General features: G+C 44.8%; 1 protein-coding gene across 4 annotated transcripts in view; it reads right to left on the reverse strand.

The window, feature by feature from the left end:
• Window positions 1–1,766: 1,766 nt before the first annotated feature.
• Window positions 1,767–23,967, reverse strand: part of NSD3 (nuclear receptor binding SET domain protein 3) — a 119,999-nt gene continuing 97,798 nt past the window's right edge. For all 4 annotated transcript variants that reach the window (XM_070765362.1, XM_070765358.1, XM_070765360.1 and 1 more), the window contains 7 exons: window positions 21,884–21,996; window positions 19,832–20,101; window positions 17,619–17,735; window positions 14,346–14,487; window positions 7,873–7,979; window positions 6,622–6,826; window positions 1,767–2,421 (listed from right to left, as the gene is read on the reverse strand). In XM_070765362.1, coding sequence (XP_070621463.1) covers window positions 2,180–2,421; window positions 6,622–6,826; window positions 7,873–7,979; window positions 14,346–14,487; window positions 17,619–17,735; window positions 19,832–20,101; window positions 21,884–21,996 — 1,196 coding nt within the window. In that variant the 3' untranslated portion in view covers window positions 1,767–2,179. The remainder of the gene's footprint in view (window positions 2,422–6,621; window positions 6,827–7,872; window positions 7,980–14,345; window positions 14,488–17,618; window positions 17,736–19,831; window positions 20,102–21,883; window positions 21,997–23,967) is intronic.

Below are 23,967 nucleotides of genomic sequence, written 5' to 3' on the forward strand. Positions count from 1 at the left end.
TGATCTGCAAAGGAATTTGCCAACTGAATGAAAACCCAAAGACATCTCCGGTGATTTAAAGGAATGTAGTGCCTTATTTTTACGCCTATGCGGATTAGGAAAATAGAAGCTGTATTTGCTTTTCCTTCATAGGCTTTTAAAAAGAAGGATTTTTAATTAAAAAAAAAAACCCAATTAAAAAAAGGAGTCGCCGGCATCATAAAATACTGTCTATTCCCTGGAATTGACAAATCTGTTATGCTCATATAAATCAATGTACAGTCATTATTGAACTAAGCATCCTAAATAAAAACAAGTATTTCTGGAGACACTTGGAATACTCAGCGGGAACAAGTTATGTAAATTTCAGTGCCGGCTCTTTTCGAGAGATTATTAAACTAGTCTTTATGAAATACACAGATGGCTTTGTAAGATAGACCAGGGGTTCTCCAACCTTGGCAACTGTTAAGACTTTTGTGGATTTCAATTCCAGAATTCCTTAGCAAAGCAAAGCTTGCAGTCTTACAGTTGCCAAGGCTGGAGACTCCTGAGATAGACCATTCCTATCCAGTGGTGAGGGGTTCCTTTGGATAACCTACGTTCAAACCGGATGAGACAAGAACAAAACTGGCCATATACATATAAAACACGTAACAGCTGGCAGCCAAATTCTGCCTTTTCGGATTTCAGAAGACCGATCTTCGTCCGTATCTTATTACCGCGTAAACTGTGCAAGAGTTACAGGTTCTGCCTGGTAGAAGATTCATAAGAAGAAGGAACCAACTCAAGGCCTTGCAAAAGAAGAGCCAGAACGTCCAACTTGTGAAGGCAAGAGTAGGAGGAAGAGGTTTGCTTTCCTCTAAGGTAGAAAGAGTTGCAACGGTGACAGCTCTGGAGACTTTCCTGCCCAAGCCTCCTTCGGATGCAATAGCTAAATGAAAATGACCAAAAGAGAAATATTCCCCAGCCTCCTGACTTTTCCCCCCCCTCACCCAGATTTTTATAGACACAACCTACCAGCCTCTCTTACACAAGCCCTCTTAGAGCAGTGTTTCCCAACCTTGGCAACTTGAATATATTTGGACTTCAACTCCCAGAATTCCCCAGCCAGCGTTTGCTGGCTGGGGAATTCTGGGAGTTGAAGTCCAAATATCTTCAAGTTGCCAAGGTTGGGAAACACTGCTTTAGAGAAAGCAGAACTTGCAAACCCCAGAGTACATGCTTCCAAAGTGACCAATATAACATGCCCTTCCAAAATCAGAGTCCTAATTTATATATATATATATGTCACATATTTTTTTTACTGATAATGCAAAGGAACGGAGACTAGCACAGATCTATTTCAAGCTATTTTGCACTCATCAGCTAGCCATACCCTTACCAGAATTTGACACAGCTAGCCATACCCTTACCGGAGTTTACCACAAATATATACGGTGGGTGAAGGTAGCATGATTATTGTTTACTCACTCAAAAAAAGGAAGAGGCGTTGCACCATCTCCAAACAAAAAAAAACCCTCGCCCCAACTCTTGCCATGATGAAGTTAATGGAAATATCTCGCTTTGGAACTGCCCGATAAAGATTTATCTCATGTTTTTAAACCACATAATTGCAAAATCTGACCGGAAAATAATAACAATAATAATTAAAAAAAGACACATAGAGAGAGAGAGATAAGATACCAGGCTGGTGCTGCTACTCTGTTTTCAGACACACTGATTGTATTAGAACCAGAAATCCTCAAAAAAGTCCATTAGAAATTAAATAAATAAATATTTTCGCTATCTTTCTTTTCTTCTTCTTCTTCTTTGTTTTCCCCTACAGGCAGAGAACATATTTTTTAAATTCAAGGTCCTTTTATTTTATTTCCTTTTTTTGCAAACCCTTCAAACCCTGGCATGAAAAAGGTCTCCTCTTTTAACAGCAACAAAAAATAATGGATGCCAAGTTGCTTCTTCCTGATCTTCCAGAGCCCGAAAGACACGTTCACGGGGAGGGGAAACGGACCGAATCAGGCGCGCAGGCTCCTAGCTGCCTTCCCAGATTTCCAGCGATCCTAACCTGGAGTCCCACCGGGGCAGCTCTAAAAAGATTCGAGGAGACTTCCCCTGGCACTGTATCTAGATTCACAAGGATCTGCCACCTTGAACGGGAACAAACGTCGGGGTTTGCGTTTCCGCGAAAAAAGCGCCCTCCTCTTCACTCCTTCGAGGATTCCTCCGGGTTTTGCTGTTCCAGCCGGCGCTTAATCTTGCCCCAATACTCGGGGGCCACCGGAGCCTTGGGGTTGTGTTCCGAGCAGCAGAAGCATCCGTCCAAGGCCGAGGAGACCAGGGCTCCCTTTTCGTGCTCTCTGCAGTAGGAGTGAGGGCAGAACTCGCAAAACGAAGTCGACGGGTGGCTGCAGATGGCACACTGGTGCCACGGGCATTCCCACTTGCCTGAGAAGAGAACGAGAGAGAGGTCAAATCAGCCCAGGGGTCTGTTCTGTCGGGCTCTCTGGCAGAATCCTCCCGAAAAGTCAGATACAAATTTCAGACACACACACGTTTGAAAATTCAAAACAATGTTCTTTATAATGAAAATTGACTTTAAACTAAGCCCTCTTTTGGTATAGCAAAGAGCACTCGTCTCCAAACAAACTGGTAATTTGTACAAGTCCCTTATCAGTTCTGAGATACTTAGCTTGCAGCTGTGAGGCAATTCACAGTCCTTCTTCTTTCACAAAGTGAAACACACTTTGCTCTGGTTTAGTTTCAAAGCGGGGGGAAATCAGCACACAAAGGTCGAAGTCAGCAAGGCAGGCATGAAACACAACGATCAGATAATCCTCCACAATGGCCAAACCCACAGGCTGCTATTTATAGCAGCCTCACTAAAGACCACAGCCCCACCCAACCACAGGTGGCCTCATTTTCTTTGATAATAATCTCTCAGTTGTTGCTGCCTATGCATCGCTCTCCGCATGCGTGGCTGTATCATTAACTCTTGTTCCGAATCCAATGAGGAGCTAGATAATTGATCTTCTTCTGAGCTGTCTGCCACACTTTCCTCCTCCCTGTCACTCATGTCTTCTTGGTCAGAGAAGCCTTCATCAGCAGATTCCACTGGGAGCAAAACAGGCCTGCAGCATGTGGATGTCTCCCCCACATCCACAGTCCTTGGGGCAGGAGCTGGACCAGAGCTAACCACAACAGGGTCGGAAGAAAAGACCCAGCCCGTTTCACGGTCCAAACTAGAACTACAGTGGTACCTCTACCTAAGAACGCCTCTACTTACAAACGTTTCTAGATATGAACCAAGTGTTCAAGATTTTTTTTTCTCTTCTGAAGAACCATTTTCTACTTGCAAACCTGAGCCTACGAACCTGGAAAGGCAGAGAGAAGCCTCCGCGGGGCCTCTCTAGGATTCTCCTGGGAGGAAACAGGGCCAGAAAAGGCAGGGAGAAGCCTCCGTGGGGCCTCTCTAGGATTCTCCTGGGAGGAAACAGGGCCAGAAAAGGCAGGGAGAAGCCTCCGTGGGGCCTCTCTAGGAATCTCCTGGGAGGAAACAGGGCCAGAAAAGGCAGGGAGAAGCCTCCGTGGGGCCTCTCTAGGAATCTCCTGGGAGGAAACAGGGCCAGAAAAGGCAGGGAGAAGCCTCCGTGGGGCCTCTCTAGGAATCTCCTGGGAGGAGACAGGGCCTCCACCCTTCTTACAAGCAGGGCCTAGGGGAAGGGCAATCTCTGTGGTGACCCCAGCCCTATGGAACAAGCTCCCCCCAAGGATTTGTACCGCCACCACTCCCCCTGTCTCCCAGAGTTGAAGTTCACCAGGCTTAAAGTTGCCAAGGTTGGAGAGAGAGATCCCAGATCTCAATAACTGAGAATCTCCACGTTCTGAGAGATTTACTGCGACCTCAGCTTGATCAGATTATTTATTTATTTTCTATTTATTTATTTATTAGATTTGTATGCTTCCCCTCTCCGCAGACTCGGGGCGGCTAACAACAGTAAAAAGACAATATGAACAAATCTAATATTAAAAGTAATGCAAAAAACCCCAAATTAGCAGGACAAACATGCTACATTCTCAGATGTGCCCCCAAAAAACAAATCTACCAACCAAAATAAATAAATTCAAGGTAAATAGAAAGCAAGATAAAGTCCAGTTAGCACAGCTGTTTCCCTCTGACTCCACTAACCTTGACAGAGAAGACCTTAGCCTGGCCTTGTACTTTCATGCCAAAAAAAGTACTGGCAGAGCCAATCCTATGGAAAGTTCGGCTTAAAAAGGTCATTTCAGGCCCTGATGAAGGATTCCTGGGAAGCAAGAAAACACCCAAGACCCCAAATTCCTTGGCGATTGCAAAATGCCGAGAAACTGACTGGATTGGTGGAAACTCAGCACAAGTATCTTGGAAGCCGACATCATCCCTACTGCTTGTTGTGGTTAGCTCTGGCCCAGCTCCTGCCCCAAGGACTGTGGATGTGGGGGAGACATCCACATGCTGCAGGCCTGTTTTGCCCCCCGGTGGAATCTGCTGATGAAGGCTCCTCTGACCAAGAAGACATGAGTGACAGGGAGGAGGAGAGTGTGGCAGACAGCTCAGAAGGAGATCAATTATCTAGCTCCTCCTTGGATTCAGAACAAGAGTTAATGATACAGCCACGCATGTGGAGAGCGATGCATAGGCAGCAACAACTGAGAGATTATTATCAAAGAAAATGAGGCCACCTGTGGTTGGGTGGGGCTGTGGTCATTAGTGAGGCTGCTATAAAGAGCAGCCTGTGGGTTTGGCCATTGTGGAGGATTATCTGATTGTTGTGTTTCGTGACTGCTTTACTGACTTTGACCTTTTGTGTGCTGATTTTTCCCCACTTTGAAACTAAACCAGAGCAAAGTGTGTTTCACTTTGTGGAAGAAGAAGGACTGTGAATTGCCTCACACTGCAAGCTAAGTATCACAGAACTGATAAGGGACTTGTACCAATTACCAGTTTGTTTGGAGACGAGTGCTCTTTGCTATACCAAAAGAGGGCTTGGTTTAAGTGAATTTTCATTATAAAGAACATTGTTTTGAATTTTCAAATGTGTGTGTGTCTGAAATTTGTACCTGTGAATTTTTGGGAGAAGTTTACCAGAGAACCCGACAGAACACTGCTCCTGCTCCATTGTGTGACTGCTATGTTCGCTTCCTAAAGATATCAGGGTCTTCCCTAGTTTCTGTATTTTTGCACATTTTTCTTCGCTAAAAGAGGCTTAAAATTCAGGTGCATCTTATGTAGCTTTCCCTAACAAGGTGCTAACAATCTTTCCAGCTCTTACTTTGCAGGTTCTTTCATTGTTACTCTCTGCAAAGAATGTTTTCCAAGCCCTAAGTCTTTGCAGGGTTTTCTTCATTGCTCTAACTTGCTCCGAATGTTTCTTTCCAGGTGCGAAGGGTTTTCCCACCTCTTACTGGCTTGCAAGCTCTTTCATTGTTACTCTCTATGAATATGGCTTTTTTAAAGCCCTAACCGGGGGATAAAATAATGTGCTGAAGCTGAGCAGACTAAGGACTTTAGCCAGGTGAATACCTGGTAAGCAGATTCTTTTCCCTATTTTCCCCAAAAACTCTGGTGCGTCTTATACTCCAAAAAATACGGTAATTTCTTCGCAACTGCACTACTGAAAGAGAGCAGCAATAGAAGTGGCACTTAAACTTGTATATCACTTCACAATGTTTTACTGCTCTCTCTAAGCTGTTCTGCATTGGTTGCCAATCAGTTTCCGGTCACAATTCAAAGTGTTGGTTATGACCTATAAAGCCCTTCATGGCATCGGGCCAGAATATCTCCGGGACCGCCTTCTGCCGCACGAATCCCAGCGACCGGTTAGGTCCCACAGAGTTGGCCTTCTCCGGGTCCCATCGACTAAGCAATGTCGTTTGGCGGGACCCAGGGGAAGAGCCTTCTCTGTGGCGGCCCCGACCCTCTGGAACCAGCTCCCACCGGAGATTAGAATTGCCCCCAACCTCCTTGTAAACTTCTTAAAACCCAGCTCTGCCACCAGGCATGGGGGAACTGAGACATCTCCCCTGGGCCTATACAGTTTATGCATGGTATGTTTGGGTGTATGTTTTCTTTTTAATAAGGGGGTTTTAGTGACTTTGAACTATTAGATTTGTTATATACAGTATTGTGTTATTACTGTTGTGAGCTGCCCCGAGTCTACGGAGAGGGGCGGCATACAAATCTAATAAATAACAACAACAACAACAACAACAATAATAATAATATTGTTATTATTGCTGTTATTATTATATTGTTGTTGTTGTTGTTGTTGTTGTTGTTGTTATTATTATTATTATTATTATTATTATTATTATTATTATTATTATTATTGAGTCAGCCTATCGCCCCCAACAATCTGGGTCCTTATTTTACCGACCTCAGATGGATGGAAGGCTGAGTCCAACCTTGAACCGGTGAGAATCGAACTGTTCGCAGTGAGCAGAGTTAGCCTGCAATACCGCCTTCTAACCACTGCGCCACCACAGCTCCTAGCTTAAGCGGCCGATGATTTTTGCAATTGTATATTTTTCACGTCCTCCCCACCACTCCAAAAAAAAAAAAGAGGGGGGGGTCCTCTTTACAGCTGCCACTAAAGGGCCGGCACCTACCAAAGGGCGGCTGTGTCAGGTTAAGGCAGAGGAGGTGGTATGCTTTGGGACAGTCTTTTTTGTCGCACATGACGAGTTCACCCCCATCTCCGCACTGAAAGCAATTGTCTTCGTGCATCTGTTTCTGCTCCGTTTTGATCTTCCGTTTCTTCTGCTTCAGTTTCGCGTTCTTCGCCTTCTCCTCGTTTGCTGTGGCGCACGCCGTCTGAACGGGTGGAGAGAAAAGCCAAGAAGAACGTTAATAAAAGCACAAAGGAGCATTGGTTGTCTTTACATCAGCCCTACAAGGTAGAGCAGGATAAGAAACCAATACAGGGGTACCTCTACTTACGAACTGAATTCGTTCCGTGACCAGGTTCTGAAGTAGAAAAGTTTGTAAGAAGAAAAATTTTTCTCATAGGAATCAATGTGAAAGCAAATAATGCCTGCGATTGGGGAAACCACAGGGAGGGTGGAGGCCGTTTCCTACCAGGAGATTCCTAGAGAGGCCCCATGGAGGCTTCTCTCCTCCTTTTCCAGCCCTGTTTCCTCCCAAGAGATTCCTAGAGAGGCCCCATGGAGGCTTCTCTCCTCCTTTTCCAGCCCTGTTTCCTCCCAAGAGATTCCTAGAGAGGCCCCATGGAGGCTTCTCTCATTCTTTTCCGGTCCTGTTTCCTCCCAGGAGATTCCTAGAGAGGCCCCACGGAGGCTTCTCCTCGCCTTGTCCAGCCCTGTTTCCTCCCAAGAGATTCCTAGAGAGGCCCCACGGAGGCCCCTCCCTGCCTTTTCCAGCCCTGTTTCCTCCCAGGAGATTCCTAGAGAGGCCCCACGGAGGCTTCTCCTTGCCTTTTCCAGCCCTGTTTCCTCCCAGGAGATTCCTAGAGAGGCCCCACGGAGGCTCCTCCCTGCCTTTTCCGGTTACAGTTTCAGAGGCTCGGATTTGTAAGTGGAAAATGGTTCTTGAGAAGAGGCAAAAAAGTCTTGAACGCCCGGTTCTTATCTAGAAAAGTTCGTAAGTAGAAGCGTTCTTAGGTAGAGGTACCACTGTACCGTATAAGGGCCGGACTAATTTCATTGTATCATCTACACAGGGCTGGAGAACTATGTAACTGCTTTGCGTCCTGTAAGTTGAGGACTACCTATCATGAAAGGGACCAGGAGGAAAGTCCTCGTTTGGACTTTGTTATGAGTGGTGAGCACAAGCAGACAGTGTGTGTGAGAGAGAGAGAGAGAGGGGAGGGAGTGACAATTTCCCCCACTTCTGTCACTAACCTTTGGCCGCACTCCTAGGAATCCACTGCAATTCTCTGCTCCACAGTGACACTCGGTTCTGCCATTGCCCAGGCAATCCAAATTATAGTTAAATGTTAACTCCATCCCTGTAAATTCAAGAGAATCAGTATTATCTCAGGGGCTGCCACAAACCCAAGGGAGTCAAGCTATTCTCCAAAGCACCTGAGGATTATTATCAAGAAGAGAAGCAAATTAGAACTAGGGAGAAATTTTTTGACAGTTAGAACCAGTGGAACAACTTGCCTCCAGAAGTTGTGAATGCTCCAACACTGGAAGATTTTAAGAAGATGTTGTATAACCATTTGTCCGAAGTGGTGTAGGGTTTCCTGCCTAAGTAGTGGGTTGGACTAGAAGACCTCCAAGGTCCCTTCCAACTCTGTTATTTTATTCTATTCTATTCTATATTCAAAAGTCTATTCTATTCTATTCTTATTCATTCTATTCTATTCTATTTTATTCTATTCTATTCTATATTCAAAAGACTATTCTATTCTATTCTTATTCATTCTATTCTATTTTATTCTATTCTATTCTATATTCAAAAGTCTATTCTATTCTATTCTTATTCATTCTATTCTATTCTTATTCATTCTATTCTATTTTATTTTATTCTATTCTATTCTCTATTCAAAAGTCTATTCTATTCTATTCTTATTCATTCTATCCTATTTTATTCTATTCTATTCTATTCTATATTCAAAAGTCTATTCTATTCTTATTCATTCTATTCTATTTTATACTATTCTATTCTATATTCAAAAGTCTATTCTATTCTATTCTTATTCATTCTATTCTATTCTATTCTATATTCAAAAGTCTATTCTATTCTATTCATTCAAAAGTCTATTCTATTCTTATTCTATCTATTCTATTCTTATTCTTATTCTATTCTTATTCTATTTATTATATTCTGGCTAGGAATTTTGATGGTTGAAGTCCCCAAGTTTTAAAGTTGCCAAGTTTGAAGACCTCAGCCGTAAACCATCCAGATCTGTTTTGAATCTAAATAACAATGACAATAATCCTCCTCAGATTATTGTTATTATATCCCTGGAGACATCAACAAAAGAAAGAAAAGAACTGGACAAAACCCAAAACATAACAATCTGGGAACAGAAGTAGAGGAACTGTGTCAAAAGAAAGGGAAGATATTACCAATAGGTGTCTTGGGTGCAATCTCAAAACATCTCAAGCATCACACGAACACCGTCAGAAAGGACAATATCGCCATCGCTCAATTGCAAAAAAGGTCATTTTACTTGGAAGAATTTATATTCTGTGACGCCATCTCTGACATCATCAAACAACCACATTTGCCTAACCCAGGGCCTTGGGAATGACTTGACTGGTGGGTAAAAACGCCAAACCCAATCTAAACATCTGGGTGGCTTTGCAGCAAACCACAATTTCCAGATGTAACCCTTTGGGGAGAGGTCATAGTTGATCTCCGTCAGCATTGCAAAACAGGAAAAGCTTTTGTGCAATAAAAGCTGGCAAGCATAGTCTTTCGGTTTGACTGCTCATTTCAATCTGGCTTTAGTTGCACAAACAAGTACTATACTCAACGCCAGAAGAAGAAAATTTGAGTTGCCTTTTTCATCTGGCAAAAACTGTCAGAGATTAAAAACACGCCATATGTAAACACATGGCTTATCACTCCAAGAGTTAGAAACATAGAAAGGTTGGGGGCAAAAAAAGATCTCATGGTCCCTCTACTCTGCCCTTATACTATTTCCTGTATTTTATCTTAGGATGGATCTATGTTTATCCCAGGCATGTTTCAATTCAGTTACTGTGGATTTATCTACCATGTCTGCTGGAAGTTTGTTCCAAGCATCTGCTATTCTTTCAGTAAAATCATATTTTCTCATGTTGCTTCTGATCTCAGATTGTGCCCCCTTGTTCTTGGGTTCACTTTCCTATTTAAAAAAAACTCCCCCCTGAACCCCATTTAACCCTTTAACATATTTAAATGTTTTGATCATGTCCCCCCTTTCCTTTCTGTCCTCCAGATTATACAGATTGAGTTCATGAAGCCTTTCCTGGTAAGTTTTGATGCTTAAAACCGTCCACCATTTTTGTAGCCTGTCTTTGGACCCTTTTATTTTATTTTATTTTATTTTAATTTTATTTATTTAATTTTATTTATTTATTATTTTTTTGTTTTTTTGTTTATTTATTTATTTATTGGATTTGCATGCCGTTTATCCATATCTTTTTGTAGGTGAGGTCTCCAGAACTGAACACAGTATTCCAAATATTGGAGTTATTGTGGTTGAGGCCATCATTGAATTGAGTCTTTGAATGGAGGGTTGGACTAGAACAGTAATTTTCAACCTTTTTTGAGCCGCGGCACATTTTTTACATTTACGAAACCCTGGGGCACATTGAGCGGGGGAGGCGGGGGGGCGTCTAAAAAAAGTTTGGACAAAAAAATTCTCTCTCTCTTCCTCCCCTTCACTCTATTTTTTTCTCCCTCCCTTTCTCTCCCTTCCTTCCTTTCTCTTCCTTCCTTCCTCTTTTTTGCTCTCTTTCTCTCTCCCTCCCTCCCTCTATGTCTTTCTCTCTCTCTCTCTCCTTCCCTCCCTCTCTTTCTCTCTTGTTTTCTTTCTCTCTTTCTCTCTCTCTTTCTTTCTCTTGTTCTCTCTCTCTTGCTTTCTTTCTCTCTCTCTTATTCTCTTTCTCTCTCTCTCTTTCTTGCTTTCTCTCTCTCTTGCTTTCTTTCTCTCTGAGCTTCGCGGCACACCTGACCATGTCTCGCGGCACACTAGTGTGCGACGGCACACTGGTTGAAAAACACTGGACTAGAAGACCTCCAAGGTGACTTCTGACCCAATTATTCTACGTTTTTGCTTTCTCTTTCAGAAGGAATAGAATAGAATAGAGTGGAATGGAATGGAACAGAATAGCAGAGTTGGAAGGGACCTTGGAGGTCTTCTAGTCCAACCCCCTGCTTAGGCAGGAAACTCTACATCATTTTAGACCAGTGTTTCCCAACCTTGGCAAATTGAAGATATTTGGACTTCAACTCCCAGAATTCCCCAGACAGCGAATGCTGGCTGGGGAATTCTGGGAGTTGAAGTCCAAATATTTTCAAGTTGCCAAGGTTGGGAAACACTGTTTTAGACAAATGGTTATCCAACCTCTTCTTAAAAACCTCCAGTGTTGGAGCATTCACAATTTCTGGAGGCAAGCTATTCCACTGATTGATTGTTCTAACCGTCAGGAAATTTCTCCCCAGTGAATTATTTCTCCAAATAAAAAGTTTTTCCCGTTTGTTTTATTCGTTTATAGCAGTGATTTTCAACCTTTTTTGAGCCGCGGCACATTTTTTACATTTACGAAACCCTGGGGCACATTGAGCCGGGGGGCGGGGGGCGGGGTGGTGGTGGTAAAAAAGTTTGGACAAAAAATTTCTCTATTTTCCTCCCCTTCGCTCTATTTCTTTCTCCCTCCCTCTTTCTCTCCCTTCCTTCCTCTTTCTTTCTCCATCCTTCTTTCTTTCTCTTCCTCCCTTCCTCTTTTTTGCTCTTTCTCTCTCCCTCCCTATGTCCCTCTATGTCTTTCTCTCTCTCTCCTTCCCTCCCTCTCTTTCTCTCTCTTACTTTCTTTCTCTTTCTCTCCCTCTTTCTTTCTCTTGTTCTCTCTCTCTCTCTCTCTCTTGCTTTCTTTATCTCTTGTTCTCTTTCTTGCTTGCTTTCTTTCTTGCTTTCTTTCTCTCTCTCTTGCTTTCTTTCTCTCTGAGCTTCGCGGCACACCTGACCATGTCTCACGGCACACTAGTGTGCCACGGCACACTGGTTGAAAAACACTGGTTTATAGAAACGGTTTGTTTTTCCATCCAGTCCCAGGAGCAGAGTCAGTACGGGCAAAAAAGGCAAAGGCTTAATCCACATTCAGATATGTTTGTTTTTTGAAACGTTCGGAGAAAATGTTTATCAAGAGGCCGTGAATGAACAACAACAGCAGCAGCAACAAGAACTAGGAGGCGGCGTAAGAACCCAAAAACAGAAGACTTGAGAGAATATCCCTATCCAGGTCAAATTGAGGAAAAAGAACTGGAAGGAATCCAAAAGCACCAAGCGTAGAAGCAACAACTAGGCCACATGCTGCCTGTATTCTTGCAAAGGAGGAGAAGGAAGGACACAACCCAGAGATTGATAGTAGCATTATGGGAGTTATACAAGACTAAATAATGTCATCTGACGGGACCTAGGGGAAGAGCCTTCTCTGTGGCGGCTCCGACCCTCTGGAATCAGCTCCCTCCAGAGATCAGAACTGCCCCTACCCTCCTTGCCTTTCGTAAGCTCCTTAAAACCCACCTCTGTCGTCAAGCGTGGGGGAACTGAGACATCTCCCCCTGCCTATGTAGATTTTGTGCATGATATGACTGTATGTATGTTTTTTATATTGGGGTTCCTTGCTTTTAGACTTTTTAAATGTACAACTGTTATTTTAGATTCTAATTATTAGATTTGTCATTGTATATTGTTTTTATCACTGTTGTGAGCCGCCCCGAGTCTGCGGAGAGGGGCGGCATACAAATCTAATTAGTAAGTAAGTAAGTAAGTAAGTAAGTAAGTAAGTAAGTAAGTAAGTAAGTAAGTAAGTAAGTAAGTAAGTAAGTAAGTAAGCAAGCAAGCAAGCAAGCAAGTAAATAAGTAAATGAGTGAGTGAGTGAGTGAGTGAGTGAATGAATGAATGAATGAATGAATAAGACAAAGGACTGTTCCCAAAAGGTAACTGGATCTGGTTTTTCCCTTGAAGACAGTTCCTTTTCCATCCAAAAAACCTCTTTAGCTCTCAGATCTGAAGAAGCTTCTTGGAGGAGAAGCGAAAGGTCTTCAAGGAAAGGCGAAAATGGAAGAAGGATGCTCCGTCCCGTATCTGGGTGGACCAGATTGCCTGATAGACCAGTCTCATCGAAAAATTACTTAATCTCTCCCCTGTATAGCTGACAAAGCAAGGGGAGCCCATGGCCCTGGAGGTCACTAAGGTAAAGGTTCCCCGTGCACATACGTATTCCTTGTTCCCGACTCTAGGGGGCGGTGCTCATCTCCATGCCAAAGGTGCATGGAATGCTGTTACCTTCCCACCAAAGTGGGTCCCTATTTTTCTACTTGCATTTTTTACGTGCTTTCGAACTGCTAGGTTGGGAGAAGCTGGGGAGAGTAACGGGTGCTCGCTCCGTTACGCAGCGCTAGGGATTCGAACCGCTAAACTGCGGAACTTTCTGATCGAGAAGCTCAGCGTCTTAGCCACTGAGCCACTGCGTCCCCCTGCCAATACATCTGCCTAATATGGAAGCAGCCCAGGTTAAAATCCCAGAAGGGAATGGCTAGCTGATGAGAGCTAAACACCTTGAAATAGCTATACTCGTCTCCCTTCCTTTCTTTGTTGGTAAAATTTAAATTTAACACAAAAATAGTTCGTCACGGAAGCAACTGCCTGCGAAGGCTCCTCGATTAGGGCTGAAGGACGAAAGCGGACTCACTATTCTCCATCTCATTCTTGACAAGTGTATATTTTCTTTTATGTACACTGAGAGCATATGCACCAAAGACAAATCCCTTGTGTGTCCAATCACACTTGGCCAATAAAGAATTCTATTCTATTCTATTCTAATCCTCTCTCCAAGTGTTGTATCTTATGATTCTTGATGAATGTATATTCTTTTTTCTTTATGAACACTGAGAGCATATGCACCAAAGACAAATCCCTTGTGTGTCCAATCACAATTGGCCAATAAAGAATTCTATTCTATTCTATTCTATTCTAATCTAATCCTCTCTCCAAGTGTTGTATCTTATGATTCTTGATGAATGTATATTATTTTTCTTTATGAACACTGAGAGCAGATGCATGAAAGACAAATTCCTTGTGTGTCCAATCACAATTGGCCAATAAAGAATTCTATTCTATCCTATCCTATTCTATTCTATGTAACGGTACACTGAGACCATATGTACCAAAGACAAATTCCTTGTGTGTCCAATCACACTTGGCGAAAAAAAAATTCTATTCTATTCTATTCCATTCTCTATTCTATTCTATTCCATTCTATTATACTCCATTCTATTCTATTCCATTCCATTCTATTCCATTCCATTATATTCTATTCCATTCTATTATACTCCATTCTATTCTATTCTATTCCATTCCATTCTCTATTCTATTCTATTCTATATTTTATTCTCATATTTGGGTAGACCAGGTTGCCCTGATAGACTGGTCTTGCTGGAAAAACACGCCTTCAAGGAAAACACTAAATCCAGTTGTCTTCTAAAAAAGCACTTTTGGGATAACCATGACCAGGATGACTGAGACCGTCCAAAGACAAAACCAAAGAAAGGACTCTTAGATTTTAAAAAAGGGGGGGGGAAAGCAAGGAAGAAGTCAAAATATCCACACTCCCTTCCAAAGGCAACGGGAACGTTCAGAAGCTCATTTACCTGCAGGAATATCACATAAAGCAAAGAGTCCCACTCGGACGTCTCCGTTCACCGTCCACTTCTGGGTTTCACAGTTGGGGTTGCAGCTGTGGTTCATGAATCGAGAGTAGTTTCCTTTTGGTCCAGCATCTATTATGCGGTCCTTGGAGAAGACAAAGGAGGCAGCAATTAACACGACACCTATTGAAGGATGAATGGCTGAAACTGGGAGGTGTAGAAATAGATTAAATAGAAAATATAGAATAGAATAGAATATGGAATAGGAAATATAGACTAGATTAGACCAGGGGAAGAGCCTTCTCTGTGGCAGCCCCCGACCCTCTGGAACCAGCTTTCCCCGGAGATTAGAACTGCCCCCACCCTCCTTGCCTTTTGTAAACTCCTTAAAACCCACCTCTGCCGTCAGACATGGGGTAATTGAGACATCTTCCCCGGGCCTATACAGTTTATGCATGGTATGTTTGTGTGTATGTTTGCTTTTAATAATGGGTTTTTTAGTGTTTTTAAAATTATTAGATTTGTTGTACATTGTTTTATTGTTGCTGTGAGCCGCCCTGAGTCTGCGGAGAGGGGCGGCATACAAATCTAATAAATAATAATAATAATAATAATCACGGGTATAGGGTCTCCCGCTCAAACAGGGGGTTAGAAGACTTCCAAGGCTCCTTCCAACTGTAATATTCTATGTTCTAAACCCTTTTTCTGTTTTCATAATCCCTGCAAGAAGGTTATAGAGCAGTGATGGCAAACCTATGGCATGGGCGCCACAGGTGGCACGTGGAGCCATATCTGCTGGCACGCGAGCCATTACCCTAGCTCGGCTCCAACGTGCATGTACAGTGATCCCCCGTTTATTGCGTCCCCAACCATTGCGAACAGGGTACTTCGCTATTTTTCAACCCGGAAGTCAAAAATACCATCTACGCATGCGTGCCGGGCACGCATGCGTAGATGGCAGCGGCTTCCCTGGGTCTTCCCCCTCTTGCTGGCGTCAGCGAGGAGTTTCCCCACCGCCCACGCAAACTCCTCGCTGCCGCCCGCCCTTCGCCCGCCCACGCCGTTCATTCTCGCCGCTTTTGAGCTGAGTCCGGGAGCGAATTCGCTTCCGGACTCAGCTCAAAACCGCCGATAGCAAGCGGCAAGGAACGGCTTGTCTCGGCGCTTTCGAGCTGTCAGCGAATTCGCTTCCGGATTCAGCTCAAAACCGCCGATAGCAAGCGGCAAGGAACGGCTTGTCTCGGCGCTTTCGAGCTGTCAGCTCGAAAGCGCCGAGAGAAGCCGTTCCTTGCCGCTTGGTATCGCCGGTTTTGAGCTGAATCCGGAAGCGAATTCGCTTCCGGATTCAGCTCAAAACCGGCGATACCAAGCGGCAAGGAACGGCTTCTCTCGGCGCTTTCGAGCTGACAGCTCGAAAGCGCCGAGACAAGCCGTTCCTTGCCGCTTGCTATCGGTGCTTTTGAGCTGAGTCCGGAAGCGAATTCGCTTCCGGACTCAGCTCAAAAGCGCCGAGAGCCAGCGCCCCCGGACCCCCAACCCGGGTTTGGGGGGCTGCTAGGAAGCCCTCCATGCCGGCGGCAAACAGCCGCCCCGCCCCCGATCTTCGGCTCCTCGCTAGCGCTGTGGGAGTAAAAACACCGTCTGCATATGCGCAGACGGTGTTTTTACTTCCGCATCGCTACTTCGCGAAAACCCGCTCGTTGCGGGGGCTCCTGGAACGGAACCCTCGCAACGAGCGGGGGATCACTGTATGTGCCGGCCAGCTGATTTTTGACTCATACAGAGGCTCTGGGAGGGCGTTTTTGGCTTCCGGAGAGCCTCTGGAGCAGTGGTTCTCAACCTTTCTAATGCTGCGACCCCTTAATACAGTTCCTCATGTTGTGGTGACCCCCAACCATAAGTCTAGCGCCAATTCTCCCAACAGAGATTTCAGCTGATTGGCAGGAAGGTCAGAGGGACACCCCCACTGTAAACGCCTGATTGGTCAGATTGAAAAAAATATGTTCCAAGGCGCCAGAATAGAAGCTTTAGTTCCTAACACCGTGGAAATTTGTCTTTTTCCAGGGTCTTAGGCGACCCCTGTGAAATGGCCATTCGACCCCCAAAGGGGTCCCGACCTCCAGGTTGAGAACCACTGCTCTGGAGGGATGGGAGAGGGCATTTTTGCCATTCCCCAGTTCCAGGGAAGCCTTTGGAGCCTAGGGAGGATGAAACACAAGCTTAGGCCTGTTGTGTTTGGGCCTGGGCCAGCTGTTGCTCCGACAGATGGGAGAGACGCGGCACAAAGTGAAGGTGAAAGCCTGGCTGACAGCCAGGAAGATGTGGCAGACAGCCAGGAAGATGTGGCAGCCAGCCAGGAGGATTCAGCAGACAGCCCAGGGGATTTGGCCTGCAGTCCCTCAGACAGTCTTTCCTCCCTGAGTTCGTCTGCAGATCAATATATTGATCTACGTAGCCGAAGAGCTATGCAAAGAAGGGATCGCTTTAAGGAGTATTACAAATCATTATAGGAGCACCTGGGCTGGGTGTGGTTCCCTTAATGAGGGCTAAAGGGATAAAAAGGGAACAAGGCAAACTGTGGCTGTTGATCTGTGTTGTTTTGTGGTTCCTGCTTCGAAGTTTCTGTGCCGTTGGAGTTTTCAACCCAGCTTTTTCAGACAAGTGGGAGGTGAAAACTCTGGGACTTGCTGTTTGCTTCAAAGATTCAAAAGGACTCCTGAAACGTCTTTGCTCACTCCAGGTTGTCTTTGTTTGTTTTTCCCTGTGTTTTTTGTATGCGGCTGAAGTAAGCCTTGCATTGTTTTCGGACATTAAGAACTGTTTTTTGAGTAAGCTATTTTTGTTTATCTAATACAAGTTTGCTGATTAGAAGAGCACGTGTGTGTTTGATTTCTTTTCCTTGGACTATTACGCATTGCCGAGCCAGTCAGGCAGAACAAGGCCCACCAGAAGTTGGGAAACAGGCCATTTCCGGCCTCCAGAGAGCGTCTAGGGTGCAAGGGAAGATGTTTCTGCCCTCCCCTGGCATTGAATTCTGGGTGTGGGCACTCACGCATGAACAACAGCATGTTTTGGCACCCGAGGAAAAAAAAGGTTTGCCATCACTGTTATAGAGCGACCAGCTGGTTTCATTTGAAACTCTTGATAATCTAACTCAGGTTTTGCCGGTGGATTTCAGATGTAGAAATGTGACCGTCATTTTCACAGGTGTCGAAACTACAACATCTCTGATGCCAGAATGACATACAAACATGCGCACACGGAGTATCCTTTTACCTTTGTAACAGTTAACATATAAAAATTGGTCACGCTGTTCTCGTGGGCACGCTTGATTCGCAACCTGCACTCTTCCTCGTCAATTAATTCACCAACATATTCATTGACAAATTCCCCCTAAAAGGAAAAAAATCGAAAGAGAACCACATTCCTTAATAGTAAAATAATAGCAACAATAGTAAAAATATGCAATTAGATAAGAGAGAAAATTGTGGGGGGAACTAGCTTGGGAAACAAAAATTGTGCATGACGTGGTAAGCAATCGCTTCTTTCCCCGAAACCAAATTAAGTAAATTTTGTCATGGAAATATCTGAAGTAGTTAAAAGCGTAAATATACATTAAGGAATGAAACGACTGCAATTCCTTTGTTATCCTGTTATACATCAGCCTTAACATTAGGAAACGGAGTCTGCTACTAAAAGAAAATGAAAGGAAAGAATTTTGTAAGATTTCAATTTGTGTTGATACTTCGAGCATCTTTTGTGGGGTTGTGGATTGATATAAAATTTTTGAAAGGTTTTTGGTGAAACTGGGCGCCTCCTCACTAGAATAAAGGGGAGGGGGAATTAAAACGTACATATACAGTGTTCCCTCGATTTTCGCGGGTTCGAACTTTGCGAATAGCCTATACCACGGTTTTTCAAAAAATATTAATTAAAAATACTTCGTGGATTTTTTCCTATACCACGGTTTTTCCCACCCGATGACGTCATATGTCATCGCCAAACTAATAATTTTTGCAAATAAATAACAAAAAAAAAAGGTGTTGTTAATAAATAATTATGTTTATAAATATCAGGATCACTAAGTGTCTTATTCAATGGTGAGTACCAGTAATAATGGTGAGTAAATGGCTTGTGATACTGTCCATAGCCAAAAATGGTGTATTTACTTCTGCATCTCTATTTCGCGGAAATTCGACTTTCGCGGGTGGTCTCGGAACGCATCCCCCGCGGAAATCGAGGGAACCCTGTATATCGTGTGTTTCTATTCTTTTACATTTGGGTAGAAAATAAGACATTTCATAAGGCGGCATTCCCCCCGGCTTAGCGTTATGGGCTGCCAGCTGCCACTTGAGCTTGGACAATGAGGAGATTGGGACACTGAGATACAGCCAGGGCTGTTTGACATTTCCCAACCACCAGAGCCTTTGCAGGCTGCTGTGAGTGAGGAAGAAGAACAGCTGGGGCCCGTTCCAGATGCATGTACAGTGGCACAGTACCTCTACCTAAGAACGCCTCTACTTACGAACTTTTCTAGATAAGAACCGGGTGTTCAAGATTTTTTAGCCTCTTCTCAAGAACCATTTTCCACTTACAAACCCGAGCCTCCAAAACTGTAACTGGAAAAGGTAGGGAGAAGCCTCCGCGGGGCCTCTCTAGGAATCTCCTGGGAGGAAACAGGGCAGGAAAAGGCGGGGAGAAGCCTCTGTGGGGATTCTCTAGGAATCTCCTGGGCGGAAACAGGGCCAGAAAAGGGAGTGACAGGGAGGAGGAGAGTGTGGCAGACAGCTCAGAAGGAGATCAATTATCTAGCTCCTCCTTGGATTCGGAACAAGAGTTAATGATACAGCCACGCATGTGGAGAGCGATGCATAGGCAGCAACAACTGAGAGATTATTATCAAAGAAAATGAGGACACCTGTGGTTGGGTGGGGCTGGGGTCATTAGTGAGGCTGCTATAAATAGCAGCCTGTGGGTTTGGCCATTGTGGAGGATTATCTGATTGTTGTATTTCATGCCTGCCTTGCTGACTTTGACCTTTTGTGTGCTGATTTTCCCCCGCTTTGAAACTAAACCAGAGCAAAGTGTGTTTCACTTTGTGAAAGAAGAAGGACTGTGAATTACCTCCCAGCTGCAAGCTAAGTATCACAGAACTGATAAAGGACTTGTACCAATTACCAGTTTGTTTGGAGACGAGTGCTCTTTGCTATACCAAAAGAGTGCTTGGTTTAAGTGAATTTTCATTATAAAGAACATTGTTTTGAATTTTCAAGCGTGTGTGTGTCTGAAATTGTATCTGTGCATTGTTGGGAGGATTCTACCAGGGAGCTCGACAGAACAAAGAGGGATTTTTTTGTGATAAGGAGTTATTCTTGCTTCTGATAAGGCTGGTTCAGAAGTTTTTAATCTTCTCTTTTTTCAGTGCTTTTTTTTTAAAGGTTAAAAAGGAATAGGTGACCCATTCAAAACCCAAGCAAGCCCCCGGCTACCTTTTTAATGCTCCGTTTGGTGCGCAGACCCCAGCCGCGTCGATCGGTTTTGATGACTTCTGCCTCCGGATAGAGTCTTTTGGTAAAGCACTGGTTTTGGCAGCGCTCCCCCGCGGGGCAAACTTGAGGGTGGCATTCGTACTGCAGCATTCGATTCAAGCACTCCGATTCCAGGCCGCAAGGGTTCTCGTCGGCTGGCTTGCAGTTACACCGGGGGATTTCGGACAGGTCGGCCACTTGGATCTGGACTTTTCCGACCACTTTGTTGGACTGTGGGGTGCAGAAATGAAGGGCACGGGAAGAGCGTTAGTTCGTCCTTGGGGATCTCTGAGCTTGGTTGCTCAATGACCCAACTAACACTGTCAGTGTTACAAACATAGAAACATAGAAGATTGACGGCAGAAAAAGACCTCCTGATCCCTCTAGTCTGCCCTTATACTATTTCCTGTATTTTATCTTAGGATGGATCTGTGTTTATCCCAGGCATGTTTACATTCAGTTCCTGTGGATTGACCAACCATGTCTGCTGGAAGTTTGTTCCAAGCAGTTACTACGCTTTCAGTAAAATAATATTTTCTCACGTTGCTTCTGATCTTTCCCCCAACTAACCTCAGATTGTGCCCCTTTGTTCTTGGGTTCACTTTCCTATTAAAAACACTTCCCTCCTGAACCTTATTTAACCCTTTGACATATTTAAATGTTTCGATCATGTCCCCCCTTTTCCTTCTGTCCTCCAGACTCTACAGATTGAGTTCATGAAGTCTTTCTTGATACATTTTATGCTTAAGACCTTCCACCATGTTGCTTCTGATCTTTCCCCCAACTAACCTCAGATTGTGCCCCCTTGTTCTTTTTTTAAAAAAATAATATTTATTAAGTATTAAAATTAACATCAGCAACAGCTGATGGGGCGATGGGCAAGGTAAGACGATATATGAATATCTCCGGGACCGCCTTCTGCCGCACGAATCCCAGCGACCGATTAGGTCCCACAGAGTTGGCCTTCTCCGGGTCCCGTCAACTAAACAATGCCGTTTGGCGGGACCCAGGGGAAAAGCCTTCTCTGTGATGGCCCTGACCCTCTGGAACCAGCTCCCCCCAGAGATTAGAACTGTCCCCACCCTCCTCGCCTTTCGTAAACTCCTTAAAACCCACCTCTGCCGTCAGGCATGGGGGAATTGAAACATCTCCCCCGGGACTATACAGTTTATACAGACGCGGGGCGGCTCATGGCATCGGACCAGGATACCTGCGAGACCACCTTCTGCCGCACGAATCCCAGCGACCAGTTAGGTCCCACAGAGTTGGCCTTCTCCGGGTCCCGTCAACTAAACAATGTCGTCTGGCCGTACCCAGGGGAAGAGCCTTCTCTGTGGTGGCTCCGACCCTCTGGAACCAGCTCCCCCCAGAGATCAGGATTGCCCCCACCCTCCTTGCCTTTCGCCAGCTCCTTAAAATCCACCTCTGCCGTCAGGCATGGGGGAATTGAAACATTTTAATTTAAAACTGTAACCTAGATTTTTAAATATTAGATTTGTTACTATATATTGTTCTTCACCATTGTTGTGAGTCTGCGGAGAGGGGCGGCATATAAATCCAATAAATCTAATCTAATCAGAACAATAATACGAACAATATCACAAATCTAATATTAAAAAGTCTCTAAAAACCCCTTATTTAAAAAACAGACATACACACAAACAAACATACAATGCATAAACTATATAGGCCAGGGGGAGATGTCTCAGTTCCCCCATGCCTAACGGCAGAGGTGGGTTTTAAGAAGTTTACAAAAGGCCAGGAGGGTGGGAGCAATCCTAATCTCTGGGGGGGAGCTGGTTCCAGAGGGTCGGGGCCGCCACAGAGAAGGCTCTTCCCCTGGGTCCCGCCAGACGACATTGTTTAGTTTAGTCGACGGGACCCGGAGAAGGCCAACTCTGTGGGACCGAACTGGTCGCTGGGATTCGTGCGGCAGAAGGCGGTCCCGGAGAAATCCACCTATGGGCTCCGCACACATACATGCACACATGTGAACAATGCAAGGGGACTTACTTTAATGTGTTTATAGGGAGGCGGTTTTCTGGAATTCCTCTCAATCTCAAGTGCTTCTTTACTTTCTCTTTGTGCTTTTAGTTCCTGGAAGCGTTTTGCTGCTTCTTCAAGTGCTGCGCGAGGTTTTCCGCCAAAGCAGAAGAAAAAAAGAAAAGAAAAGCTAGCATTAGCAATTATATCCAGACATCCCCAAAGACCCAAACTCATTTAAACAATTACGTAAGTGTCTAGGCCTGGCCTCTACTTAAAAGCAATGAGTTTAGTCACACGTTGGTAATGGAATGGATGGATGGATGGATGAGCTGGAATAGAAACATAGAAACATAGAAGACTGGGGGCAGAAAAAGACCTCATGGTCCATCTAGTCTGCCCTTATACTATTTCCTGAATTTTATCTTACAATGGATATATGTTTATCCCAGGCATGTTTAAATTCAGTGACTGTGGATTTACCAACCACGTCTGCTGGAAGTTTGTTCCAAGGATCTACTCCTCTTTCAGTGAAATAATATTTTCTCACGGTGCTTTTGATCTTTCCCCCAACTAACTTCAGATTGTGTCCCCTTGTTCTTGTGTTCACTTTCCTATTAAAAACACTTCCCTCCTGGACCTTATTTAACCCTTTGACATATTTAAATGTTTCGATCATGTCCCCCCTTTTCCTTCTGTCCTCCAGACTCTACAGATTGAGTTCATTAAGTCTTTCCTGATACGTTTGATGCTTAAGACCTTCCACCATTCTTGTAGCCCGTCTTTGGACCCGTTCAATTTTGTCAATATCTTTTTGTAGGTGAGGTCTCCAGAACTGAACACAGTACTCCAAATGTGGTCTCACCAGCGCTCTATATAAGGGGATCACAATCTCCCTCTTCCTGCTTGTTATACCTCTAGCTATGCAGCCAAGCATTCTACTTGCTTTTCCTACCGCCTGACCACACTGCTCACCCATTTTGAGACTGTCAGAAATCACTACCCCTAAATCCTTCTCTTCTGAAGTTTTTGCTAACACAGAACTGCCAACACAATACTCAGATTGAGGATTCCTTTTCCCCAAGTGCATTATTTTACATTTGGAAACATTAAACTGCAGTTTCCATTGCTTTGACCATTTATCTAGTAAAGCTAAATGAATGAAGACAGGAGAGAAGGCTGCCTAGGAAACAATCGTTTAATGGGCAGAAGAAGAAACTTAGGGAAGATCCACCCTAATGGAGCAAATACTTAAAAAGTGGAGGTGGGAAATTTGTGCCTTCAGGCCTGCAAGATTTAAACAACAGAATATACAGTAATACCTCATGATACGAACTTAATTGGTGCAAGGAGGAGGTTCGTAAGACGAAAGGTTCGTAAGACAAAACATTGTTTCCCATAGGAAACAATGTAAAGTCAATTAATCCGTGCAACCAAAAAAACCCCCGCAAAAAAACGGCTTTCGGCGACTGCTGGGAAGCCGCACGGCTGTTTTAAAGGGTGACAGCCGGCCTGGGGGGCTTCCCAGCACCCCCCCGAACCCGGGTTCGGGGTTCGGGGGGGTGCTGGGAAGCCCCCCAGGCCGGCTGCGACCTTTTAAAACAGCCGCGCCGCTTCCCATCTGTCTCCTGAAGCCGAACGGCAAAGCCGAACTTCCGCGTTCAGCTTCAGGAGACAGCTGGGAAGCGGCGCGGCTGTTTTAAAAGGTCGCAGCCGGCCAGGGGGGCTTCCCAGCATCCCCCCGAACCCCGAACCCGGGTTCAGGGGGGTGCTGGGAAGCCCCCCAGGCCGGCTGCGACCTTTTAAAAGAGCCGCGCCGCTTCCCAGCTGTCTCCTGAAGCCGAACGGCAAAGCCGAACTTCCGCGTTCGGCTTCGGGAGACAGCTGGGAAGCGGCGCGGCCGTTTAAAAAAATCGCAGCCGGCCTGGGGGGCTTCCCAGCACCCCCCCGAACCCCGAACCCGGGTTCAGGGGGGTGCTGGGAAGCCCCCCAGGCCGGCTGCGACCTTTTAAAAGAGCCGCGCCGCTTCCCATCTGTCTCCTGAAGCCGAACGGCAAAGCCGAACTTCCGCGTTCGGCTTCAGGAGACAGCTGGGAAGCGACGCGGCTGTTTTA

This window comes from Erythrolamprus reginae, chromosome 12, assembly GCF_031021105.1.
Source record: "Erythrolamprus reginae isolate rEryReg1 chromosome 12, rEryReg1.hap1, whole genome shotgun sequence".
Lineage (NCBI taxonomy): Eukaryota > Metazoa > Chordata > Lepidosauria > Squamata > Dipsadidae > Erythrolamprus > Erythrolamprus reginae.